Genomic DNA, 12,687 nt, shown 5'->3' with positions numbered 1-12,687 from the left:
TTTTTTCTCTTTCAAGCATTTAAAATTATGAAGAAGCTTTCTACATGCCAGTTTTGAAATGTGAGGTCACTAATGGTTTTTTAAAAAGTCCTTCAATGTATACTTGCAGAATTTAGGAAATGGGGCTCTGTGGCTCCAAAACCATCAGCTGCTCCTAAGAATGAAGGAAGTGGTTCCAGACGGCGTGACTCAGTTATTTCAACAGAGGATCCATCCACCACGCTGTTTGGGGCGGGAGAAGTGGAAACTAACACATGTGGAGACTAACACATTCCTCATTTTCCGAACATGCCAATGGGCAACTGGAAAAGAAGCTACACGAAGCTTAATGCATCTTTCTAGACTAAAAAATCCAAGAACAACTAGGCCAGTTTCTAACTGTGCTTCCTGGAAGGTAGTGCGCAGCTGCCAGAAGCCCCCCTGGGTGTCAGTACTCACATTTGAAGCCCTCCCCAGTGTGGACGTGGAGGTGTCTTCACGGGTTCCCACCCCAGGCGGCCCAGACTGCTCGGCCTGGAACACAAGCAGGCCTCAGGTCATGTCCAGGTGAGTGTAGGAGCACACGCAACAGTCACCCTAAGCAATTATTGAAGCAAAACACGCCAGCCTGCCCATTCCAAGAGGCAGCAACATCTGCATAAACAACTCTAACCCAAGGCCATGACCCTCAGCTAAGAACCTGAAAGTTCTAAAATAGCCCCTGATCAGTGCTCACAGATCTGAACACAAGGATTTTTAAATTCATGACTCATGAGTATAGATTTTTTTTGGTCTTTTTCCTCAAAACAGCTCTTTTGCTTAGAAAATTATGCAACATGAAAACAGATCTGAGAAATCCATGAAATTCAGATCCATTAAAACATGGATCTGAGATGATGATATTGTTCAATTGCTCAGTTGTGTCCGACTCTTTGAGATCCCACGGACTGCAGCACGCCAGGCTTCCCTGTCCTTCACCATCTCTCGGAGTTTGCTCAGACTCATGTCTGCTGAGTACATGAATGAGGCCATCCAACCACCTCATCCTCTGGCAACCCCTTCTTTTGCCTTTCATCTTTCCCAGTATCAGGGTCTTCTCCAGTGAGTTGGCTCTTTGCATAAGGTGGCCAGAGCATTGAAGTTTGAGCATCAGTCCTCTCAATGAATATTTGAGGCAATTAAGTAGGTTTTGAGAATTTCTATGTTTTAAATTCAGTTTACCACTGCATTGCTCACTGAGTATACATGGAAACTCACCACATATCTCACTCTCTACCCGTAAAAGGTGAGCAATAATTACATGTCACTTCATTGTGTAAAAGAAAGTTTCCCTTGATCTGGATGGTGCGGTGACCTCCAGCCAGCCAGTCACCAGGGAGCACTGGCAAATACAGCTTCTGGGCCCCACCTACCCTCCCAAATGAGGATCTCTGGGGGTGTGACCCCAGAATCCAGTTGTTACACTAGATCTTAAGGTGATTCCAAGGTATCTTTCAGAGCCACTGAGTTAGGAGAATAAATAATGCAAAAACGATACAAAAAATTATCACATCAGAAACATTAAAATACCAAAGTTTTAAAGCAAGGAAAGATATCTGCCCTCATTGAATTTAGCCAAAATGACATCCTTTTAAATACATTCTTTATAAGAGATTTTATACACACAGATGCATATTGTTTTCCTTTAAGCAGATAAGGGAAGACTCACTTTGGCTTTAAATGTTACCATTCTTACTATTCTGTTCTCAGACATTAGTAGACTATCTGGCATCATAGGATTTTAGAAACCATTTAAGAATGATTTACTCAAAACCCTCTTGTTCTTAATGTAGAAAATTGAGACTTAGGCCTGTCAGCCATGTGCAATATGTGGGCAGTGAGAGCTAGGCTCTGGAAAGATAGATGAGTCTGAACTCGGGCAACTTTTAACACCAGGACTCACTGAAAGTGTGCCGCTCAGGCTCCTTTACCTGTAAAACGGGGTTGATACTACCTCTCTCTCCAGGTTTATAGCAGGTTAAAGGAAGCTACCTTTAGCACTGCAGCTCAAGCAACAGAAACAGAGAAAAACAAGGAGGGAAGAAGCTAACGCTAAAACAACAAATAACCTAGTAAGGTTATGACTGAATAAGAGAAGCTGAGCACAAAACAAAATAAAATAAATGAGAGCGATGAAGCGTATGAGAAAGGAAAACAGTCCTAGTTAGTCCAAGACTGAGAAAACATGGGGCGCGGCAGAGACAGAAGCCCTGGGACCCACAGACCAGGCTTCCTTGCTATCTGGGGCACGTTCCCAGGGAGTCCTGCCAGTCCCTCAGGGGAAGACCGTCTGGATGCTTTAGGCTCTTATTCTGCTTAAAACAAAGGTACTGCTAGATTTTTTTATTGGCTTTGCTGGCAGTTTCATCTATCAAAAGTAGCAAGACACAAGAAGAAGGACTCTTGAGAGAATTGTAAGGACTAAAGAGGATAGCCCTGAAGCACAGGCTGGAATCAAGATTGCCGGGAAAAATATCAATAACCTCAGACATGCAGATGACACCACCCTTATGCCAGAAAGTGAAGAAGAATTAAAGAGCCTCCTGATGAAAGTGAAAGAGGAGAGTGAAAAAGTTGGCTTAAAGCTCCACATTCAGAAAACTAAGATCATGGCATCCGGTCCCATCACTTCATGGGAAATAGATGGGGAAACAGTGGAAACAGTGGCTGACTTTATTTTTTAGGGCTCCAAAATCACTGCAGATGGTGATTGCAGCCATGAAATTAAAAGATGCTTACTCCCTGGAAGGAAAGTTATGACCAACCTGGACAGCATACTGATAAGCAGAGACATTACTTTGCCAACAAAGGTCCATCTAATCAAAGCTATGGTTTTTCCAGTGGTCATTTATGGATGTGAGAGTTGGACTGTAAAGAAAGCTGAGCGCTGAAGAATTGATGATTTTGAACTGTGGTGTTGGAGAAGACTCTTGAGAGTCCCTTGGACTGCAAGGAGATCCAACTAGTCCATCCTAAAGGAGATCAGTCCTGAGTGTTCACTTGAAGGCCTGACGTTGAAGCTGAAACTCCAATATTTTGGCCACCTCATGTGAAGAGCTGACTCATTTGAAAAGACCCTGATGCTGAGAAAGATTGAGGGCCGGAGGAGAAGGGGACTACAGAGGATGAGATGGTTGGATGGCATCACCAACTCAATGGACATGGGTTTGGGTGGACTCTGGGAGTTGGTGATGGACAGGGAGGCCTGGCGTGCTGCGGGCCAGGAGGTTGCAAAGAGTCGGACACGACTGAGCGACTGAACTGAACTGACAGAGAATCCTGCCAACCCATCAGGGAAAGACTATCTGGATGTTTTAGGCTCTTATTCTGCTTAAAACAAAGGCACTTCTAGATTTTTTTTATTGGCTTTGCTGGTAGTTTCATCTGTCAAAAGTAGCAAGACACAAGAAGAAGGAGTCTTGAGAGTTCAGTGTGAGAAAAGGGTAGATTTACCATGGATTAGAATTGTGAAGACCAAGCAGGACTGCCCTGCCTGCAGTCCCAGCAAATTGACCTCAGAGTGTCAGGAGCCATATTGGTCAGCCATCAAAAAGAACAAAATCTGCAGCAATGTGGATGGATGCAGAGATTATCACACCAAGTTAAGTAAGCCAGACAGAGAAAGACAAATACATATGATATCACTTTGTGGAATCTAAAATATGATACAAATCAGCATATCTATGAAACAGAACCAGACTCACAGACATACTATATTCAATATCCCATGATAAACCATGATGGAAAAGAATATGAAAATATATATACGTGTATAGCTGAATCACTTTATTGTACAGCAGACATTAACACAACACGGTTAACCAACTATACTTAAAAATTTTTTTTTAAAAAGATGTCAGGGATCAGAAACCCAACCTTTATAGAGTGAAGGGAAATTCACTGTAATTTCAAGTAATTCTGGCAGAAAAGGAAAGGACAGGGTGGGCGGGAAGAGGATGGGAACAGGGATGGGGTGGGTGGGCTCAAAGATCTTAAGTGGAGGCACGCAGCAGAGATCTTCAAAGGATACACGGAAACATGGGGTAAACACAGATAGTCAGTAATGACGGAGAGCCACAAAACCACAGTCAGAAAAAAGCATCAGAAGATCGAGAGCAGAGAGCTAAGGGAAGTAGGTCAGAAAGAGAAGTGTGCATTAACACACATATATGGAATCTAGAAAAAGGGTACAGACGAACCTATTTGCTGGGCAGGAACAGCAACGCAGACGAGAGGAACGGACGTGTGGACACAGAGTGGGAAGGAGCAGCAGGACACACACACCCCCAGGCCGCTCCGGTGGCCCAGCGGCAACGACCCACCGCCGAGCAGAAGCCTGTGCGCTGGGTCACTCGGTCGCGTCCGACTTTGTGCGAAGCAGGAGATGTGGCTTCAGTCCCTGGGTAGGGAAGATCCCCTAGAGGAGATGGCACCCCACTCCAGTATTCTTGATGGGAATGTCACAAGGGTAGAGAAGCCTGGTGGGCTACAGTCCGGGGGGTGGCAAGAGTCAGACATGGCTTAGCAACTAAACAGCGTGTAAGATAGCTAGCTAGCGGGAAGCTGCTATACAGCACAGGGAGCTCAGCTCGGCGCTCTGTGACAACCTGTGGGCTAAGCTAAGGTACAGTGCTCAGCTAAGTTACCCGCTCAGGAGGGCGCGGGAGGGAGGGATATATGTATAAATATAGCTGATTCACTTTTGTGGCACAGCAGAAGTGAACACGACATTGTAAAATCCCAGCCTGCCAATGCAGAAAATGTAAGAGACATGGGTTCATCCCTGGGTCCAGAAGATCCCCTGGAGAAGGGCATGGCAACCCATTCCGGTATTCTTGCCTGAGAACTCCACAGAGGAGCCTGGCGGGCTGTGATCCACAGCTGCAAAGAGTCGGAAACGACTGAAATGACCTAGCAGGCACACATGCATGTAAAACAATATACTCCAGTATTTTTTAAAAGCAATGAGCCGGGATTTGGCAGAAACTCCTGAGTTCTCTCTGGCCACAAGCTTCCACCCAATCTGCTCACTAAGCTCTCACTGGTGAACCAAAGCCGACTCAGGATCTAACCCCAGGACTCTGAGCAAGTTTCTTAATTTCTTTGCACCCCAGCATCCTCACTGGGACCTGGGGTAGTGGTTATACTGGCCCCATGGGCTCTGGAAGGTCAAGGCCCATGCAGGCTGGTGCATGTAGGCAGAGGCCTGAATGATCGGAAGAGAAGGCTCTGGACCAGCCTGTGTTCACCCTCCTCACGCCTCCTCTAATGCCCTGTGGGTGGTGGATGCTTCCAAACCCAGCTGGTGGGTTAAATGCTAATGTTCCACATAACAGTTCTTTTTCTCCTGCCATCTACTAGTGAGGAGAAAATACTTGACACAGCAAAATAAACCTTTAAAACCCAACATAATAGGGTTACAAGCACTTCCTTTCTTTGTAGCTAGAAGGCATATATGACTTGAGAATTTCCAAGATGATTTTAAGTGTCACGCCGGCCCCGGCGCAACGAACCACGCAAAGAGGCGCGGCTATGAGGAGCTACCCCACGCCTGAGGCCAGGGCTGGCGGCCGAGAGGAGCTACCCCACGTCCAACAGGCAGTGGCTGCGCGGGCGCAGGAGGGCCAAGAGGAGCTACTCCGCGTTCAAGGTCAGGAGGGGCGGCCTTGAGGAGACACCCCTTGTCCAAGGTAAGGTACAGCGGCTGCACTTTGCTGGAGCGGCTGTGAAGAGATTTTCCATGACCAAGGTAAGAGAAACCCAAATAAGACGGTAGGTATTGCTAGGGGGCATCAGAGGGCAGACACACTGAAATCATAATCACAGGAAACTAGCCGATCTGATCACATGGACCACAGCCGAATGTGGTCCACTGGAGAAGGGAATGGCAAACCACTTCAGTATACTTGCCTTGAGAACCCCATGAACAGTAGCAAAGGGCAAAATGATAGGATACTGAATGAGGAATTCCCCAGGTCGGTAGGTGCCCAGTATGCTACTGGAGCTCAGTGGAGAAATAACTCTAGAAGGAATAAAGGGATGGAGCAAAAGCAAAACCAATACCCAGTTGTGGATGTGACTGGTGATAGAAGCAAGGTCCGGTGCTGTAAGGAGCAACATTGCATAGGAACCTGGAATGTTAGGTCCATGAATCAAGGCAAATTGGAAGTGGTCAAACAGGAGATGGCAAGAGTGAACGTCGACATTCTAGGAATCAGTGAACTAAAATGGACTGGAATGGGTGAATTTAACTCGGATGACCATTATATCTACTACTGTGGGCAGGAATCCCTTAGAAGAAATGGAGTAGCCATCATGGTCAACAAAAGAGTCCGAAATGCAGTACTTGGAAGCAATCTTAAAAATGACAGAATGATTTCTGTTCGTTTCCAAGGCAAACCATTCAATATTACAGTAATCCAGGCCTATGCCCCCAACCAGTAACGCTGAAGAAGCCGAAGTTAATCGGTTCTATGAAGACCTACAAGACCTTTTAGAACTAACACCCAAAAAAGATGTCCTTTTCATTATAGGGGACTGGAATGCAAAAGTAGGAAGTCAAGAAACACCTGGAGTAACAGGCAAATTTGGCCTTGGAGCACAGAATGAAGCAGGGCAAAGGCTAATGGAGTTTTGTCAAGAGAACGCACTGGTCATAGCAAACACCCTCTTCCAACAACACAAGAGAAGACTCTACACATGGACATCACCAGATGGTCAACACCGAAATCAGATTAATTATATTCTTTGCAACCAGAGATGGAGAAGCTGTATACAGTTAGCGAAAACAAGACCAGGAACTGACTGTGGCTCAGATCATGAACTCCTTATTGCGAAATTCAGACTGAAATTGAAGAAAGTAGGGAAAACCACTAGACCATTCAGATACAACCTCAATCAAATGCCTTATGATTATACAGTGGAAGTGAGAAATGGATTTAAGGGACTAGATCTGATAGATAGAGTTCCTGATGAACTCCGGACGGAGGTTCGTGACATTGTACAGGAGACAGGGACCAAGACCATCCCCATGGAAAAGAAATGCAGAAGAGTGAAATGGCTGTCTGAGGAGGCCTTACAAATAGCTGTGAAAAGAAGAGAGGCGAAAAGCAAAGGAGGAAAGGAAAGATATAAGCATCTGAATGCAGAGTTCCAAAGAATAGCAAGGAGAGATAAGAAAGCCTTCCTCAGTGATCAATGCAAAGAAATAGAGGAAAACAACAGAATAGGAAAAACAAGAGACCTCTTCAAGAAAATTAGAGATTCCAAGGGAACATTTCATGCAAAGATGGGCTCGATAAAGGACAGAAATGGTATGGACCTAACAGAAGCAGAAGATATTAAGAAGAGGTGGCAGGAATATACAGAAGAACTGTACAAAAAAGATCTTCACGACCAAGATAGTCACGATAACGTGATCACTGACCTAGAGCCAGACATCTTGGAATGTGAAGTCAAGTGGGCCTTAGAAAGCATCACTACTAACAAAGCTAGTGGAGGTGATGGAATTCCAGTTGAGCTATTTCAAGTCTTGAAAGATGATGCTGTGAAAGTGCTACACTCAATATGCCAGCAAATTTGGAAAACTCAGCAGTGGCCACAGGACTGGAAGAGGTCAGTCTTCATTCCAATCCCAAAGAAAGGCAATGCCAAAGAATGCTCAAACTACAGCACAATTGCACTCATCTCACACGCTAGTAAAGTTATGCTCAAAATTCTCCAAGCCAGGCTTCAGCAGTATGTAAACCGTGAACTCCCAGATGTTCAAGCAGGCTTTAGAAAAGGCAGAGGCACCAGAGATCAAATTGCCAACATCCGCTGGATCATGGAGAAAGCAAGAGAGTTTCAGAAAAACATCTATTTCTGCTTCATTGACTATGCCAAAGCCTTTGACTGTGTCGATCACAATAAACTGTGGAACATTCTGAAAGAGATGGGAATCCCAGACCACCTGACCTGCCTCTTGATAAACCTGTATGCAGGTCAGGAAGCAACAGTTAGAACTGGACATGGAACAACAGACTGGTTCCAAATAGGAAAAGGAGTACGTCAAGGCTGTATATTGTCACCTTGCTTATTTAACTTATACGCAGAGTACATCATGAGGAACGCTGGGCTGGAAGAAGCACAAGCTGGAATCAAGATTGCTGGGAGAAATATCAATAACCTCAGATATGCAGATGACACCACCCTTATGGCAGAAAGTGAAGAGGAACTCAAAAGCCTCTTGATGAAAGTGAAAGAGGAGAGTGAAAAGGTTGGCTTGAAGCTCAACATTCAGAAAACAAAGATCATGGCATCTGGTCCCATCACTTCATGGGAAATAGATGGAAAAACAGTGGAAACAGTGTCAGACTTTATTTTTTTGGGCTCCAAAATCACTGCAGATGCTGATTGCAGCCATGAAATTAAAAGACGCTTGCTCCTTGGAAGGAAAGTTATGACCAACCTGGATAGTATATTAAAAAGCAGAGACATTACTTTGCCAACCAAGGTCCGTCTAGTCAAGGCAATGGTTTTTCCCATGGTCATGTATGGATGTGAGAGTTGGACTGTGAAGAAAGCTGATCGCCAAAGAATCGATGCTTTTGAACTGTGGTATTGGAGTAGACTCTTGAGAGTCCCTTATACTGCAAGGAGATCCAACCAGTCCATTCTAAAGGAGATCAATCCTGGATGTTCATTGGAGGGACCGATGCTAAAGCTGAAACTCCAATACTTTGGCCACCTCATGCGACGAGTTGACTCACTGGAACAGACTCTGATGCTGGGAAAGGTTGGGGGCGGGAGGAGAAGGGGACGACGGAGAATGAGACGGCTGGATGGCATCACCAACTCTGTGGACATGAGTTTGAGTGTACTCCGGGAGTTGGTGATGGACAGGGAGGCCTGGCGTGCTGTAATTCATGAGGTTGCGGAGAGTTGGACACGACTGAGCAACTGAACTGAACTGAACTGATTTTTTGTTCTCTGTATTATGACTTCCTTGGTTACTCAGATGGCAAAGAATTAGCCTGCAATGCGGGAGATCCACGTTTGGTCCATGGGTCGGGAAGATCCCCTGGAGAAGGGGATCTTTGTGTAAATGGAACCTATACCACACATTCATTCATGCATCCATCCAGAGGATGTTTACTTAGCTTCAGCCTCCTGTCAGGACTGTAGGTACCAGCAGAGAAGGCTCTTGGCTCCGTGTTCTGTTGGTAAACAGAACAGCATCACCGAAACCACTTAGGAGTCAAGTGCAGGCTATGAGCAGGCATTTCAGGGCATAATGACATGACATGCTCCCTTTTCACTGAAGGAGTTAATATACTTACATACATTAAGAAAAATTCTGAGATAGGCAGAGGACAAACATCTCAAAAAACTCTGTGCAGAACATAGAATCACGTGTGTATGTAATCAGTTACCTTACTATTGCTTCTTTTATTAACTTTGAAAAATCCCAGAAATTTTTTCTTCTCTTTGTCTGTCTCATCGTTGCTGAGTGAAGATTTTCTAAAGGTTTCTGAAAAAAATAGAAGTACAAAGTTATTTTCAGCATATGACATGAGATTAAACACTTTAAAAATCTCAACAAATGAGTCTTTGTTTTACTCTATTCTTAGACTTTTATTTCATTCTTATAAGAGAATAAAACCATTAACTATTTCTTTCAAAGCATTTTGAGCCACCTCAAAACCTCCAGCTGAGTTTATGAAATTACTAAATGTTTTTACAATCTTTGGTATTTAAAAAAACAAAAAACAAAGAAATCCAAAAGTTCTAGGGCAGTACTGTGGAACAGAAAAAAAAGAGATTATATAGGTAATTTTAGATTCTCTAGTAGGTGCATCACAAAAGAACCAGATGAAATTAATTTCTATATGTTTCAGTTAACGCAATAGATCTAAAATATTATCATTCCATCACACAATCCATATATAATCATTAATGAGCTGTCGTATTCATTTTGGTACTAAGTCTTCCAAACGCAGTGCGCATGGCACAGTGCATCTCGACTTGGGCTGGCCGCAAGTCAAGGGGCTGTCAACCACACCTGGCTGAGGCCATCAGACTGGACAGCAGAGCTCTCATGACTGAGACATCTGTGCAGAACACCTGCTTTAGGAATTATGAGGGTGGTGGTCAAAGATGCAAGCTAAATAACAGCTCCCCTGGTTGGAGGACCCACTGGTTTCCAGAACTTGGAGGGACCGTGCTGGCTTACCCGGGGACGCCTGAGACAGCACGTCAGGCCCCTGTTTGACCCACGGCCCCGGATTTTCCTTCCTCTACATCAACCAGGGTGTTTTCCATTTTCATTTCAATCTCTAGGGGTCCATTTTTCTTCTATTGTGTTCCTTTATTCTTGACTTCTAAATGCTCCATCTTCTCCTTTTTCTAGAGTTTTCTTTGTTGGGATTCGCCAAGCTAGAATGGGCACGCTCAGGTTCTAGGTGAGGACACCGGAGCCCAGGCAGGGAGCTGAGGACAGAGGCACGAGCTGTGGTTTCCAGGGTGGGGCGGGACCACCCGCAGCAGCATCCCTGGGGCCTGGGGCCTCCCACACATGGGAGACTCTGGGGTGGGGCCCAGCGCATTGCACTCAAAAAGCACCCTCCACCTGGGTGCATAAGCTGTGGGGACCACCCCTGACAGCTAGGGCAGCAGCAGGTAAGGGCTCTGTGGTGGGTGTGCTCTGGGCCCCAGTATGCTCATCTGTAGACTGAGCCTGGCACACTCAGTGCCACCACGGCCTCTATGACCACTATCCACTGATCTGCTGACACTCTGAAGGCCACTCCAGCCCTTGTCATCAACTCATCTGTTCTTTTCTTCCAAGACACAGATACGGCCAGAGGAGAAGACATTTAGGTGATGCAGGAGAGCTGAAAAATGAATTACTCCATACCACTGCTGAGTGCTGAGGGACAGGCCACCAGTCCACTGGCAGCATGTGGACTGGATTTCACAAACTCTGCCACCAAGATGCCAACCTGAACCAGGTACATCAGTGAACTGCTCATCTGCTAACCCAGAATTCCATATTCCAACTAGAGAAGGCCAACATGGAAGTCAGTGCCCCTGTAACATGCATTAATACAATACCGTCTTCAAATGAAGCAAAATCCAAGCTCCCGGATCCCTTCATTCTGTCAGTGGCAAAGGCTCCATTTTAATCATGAGGGTCAGCCTTGTCAGCTGCATGCAGGCGGCTCCAGCCCGGCCCATCAGCAGCCTCACACCACACGACAACCAAACCAGCAAGGAGACCAGCTTCAGCGGTGAGGCATGCATCTCCCCAATACGCATGCGCGCATGGCGTTCGTGGTTAATTGCATCAAACCCTTTGTTAGGCACAGAGCCTATAGTAAAACATTCTGCGCTACAGAATAAAACTGTATGTGAACAACAGTATGCACCAACATGTGTGTGTGTGTTTATTTATTTTTAATTGAAGGATAATGGCTTTGTAGAATTGACAGAAACCGACGGTTCCTATCAAAGATCACCGTGAACCAGTGCTAGGTTTACCCACGTCCTCTCCCACGTGAACTCCCCTCCCACCTCCCTCCCAAGCGCACCGTCTAGGCTGTTTCTAAAACTGACTGCTCTGTGACCGGATGTGCAAAGTGCAGGACGGGACAGTGCCTGAGACTTGAGGGAGCAAGAACACATCGCAGGCACACGGGCTGTTACGCCATCCTCACCACCACAGTTCAGTTCAGTTCAGTCGCTCAGTCGTGTCCGACTCTCCGCGACCCCATGAATCACAGCACGCCAGGCCTCCCTGTCCATCACCAACTCCCGGAGTTCACTCAAACTCATGTCCATCGAGTCAGTGATGCCATCCAGCCATCTCATTCTCTGTCTTCCCCATCTCCTCCTGCCCCCAATCCCTCCCAGCATCAGAGTCTTTTCCAGTGAGTCAACTCGTCGCATGAGGTGGCCAAAGTATTGCAGTTTCAGCTTTAGCATCAGTCCCTCCAATGAACATCCAGGATTGATCTCCTTTAGAATGGACTGGTTGGATCTCCTTGCAGTATAAGGGACTCTCAAGAGTCTTCTCCAACACCACAGTTCAAAAGCATCGATTCTTTGGCGATCAGCCTTCTTCACAGTCCAACTCTCACATCCATAGATGACCACGGGAAAAACCACTGCCTTGACTAGATGGACCTTGGTTGGCAAAGTAATGTCTCTGCTTTTTAATATACTATCAAGGTTGGTCATAACTTTCCTTCCAAGGAGCAAGCGTCTTTTAATTTCATGGCTGCAATCAGCATCTGCAGTGATTTTGGAGCCCAAAAAAACAAAGTCTGACACTGTTTCCACTGTTTTTCCATCTATCTCCCATGAAGTGATGGGACCAGATGCCATGATCTTTGTTTTCTGAATGTTGAGCTTCAAACCAACCTTTTCACTCTCCTCTTTCACTTTCATCAAGAGGCTTTTGAGTTCCTCTTCACTTTCTGCCATAAGGGTAGTGTCATCTGCATATCTGAGGTTATTGATATTTCTCCCAGCAATCTTGATTCCAGCTTGTGCTTCTTCCAGCCCAGCGTTCCTCATGATGTACTCTGCATATAAGTTAACAGACCGGGTCAAAATCGAGCCTCCCGTTTCTCTCCCTGGACGGGGCAGCGGCGGGTCTCTGGCCGCCCCGGCACAGCGCCGCCCCTC

At 45.8% G+C, this 12,687-nt stretch overlaps 1 protein-coding gene across 7 annotated transcripts in view; it reads right to left on the bottom strand.

Moving 5' to 3' along the window:
* The window catches only part of COBL (cordon-bleu WH2 repeat protein), a 317,955-nt gene that overhangs the window by 172,865 nt on the left and 132,403 nt on the right, over nucleotides 1-12,687 (bottom strand). For 4 of the 7 annotated variants that reach the window (XM_055420346.2, XM_055420347.2, XM_055420345.2 and 1 more), the window contains 2 exons: nucleotides 9,432-9,529; nucleotides 439-513 (listed from right to left, as the gene is read on the bottom strand). In XM_055420346.2, coding sequence (XP_055276321.2) covers nucleotides 439-513; nucleotides 9,432-9,529 — 173 coding nt within the window. The remainder of the gene's footprint in view (nucleotides 1-438; nucleotides 514-9,431; nucleotides 9,530-12,687) is intronic. The other 3 variants (XM_055420349.2, XM_055420348.2, XM_055420351.2) reach the window with 1 other exon arrangement.

The sequence above is a fragment of the Moschus berezovskii genome, chromosome 3, assembly GCF_049115385.1.
Source record: "Moschus berezovskii isolate FMDL1 chromosome 3, NW_MosBer_1.0, whole genome shotgun sequence".
NCBI classification, from domain to species: domain Eukaryota; kingdom Metazoa; phylum Chordata; class Mammalia; order Artiodactyla; family Moschidae; genus Moschus; species Moschus berezovskii.
This window is presented reverse-complemented; position numbering and strand designations above follow the sequence as displayed.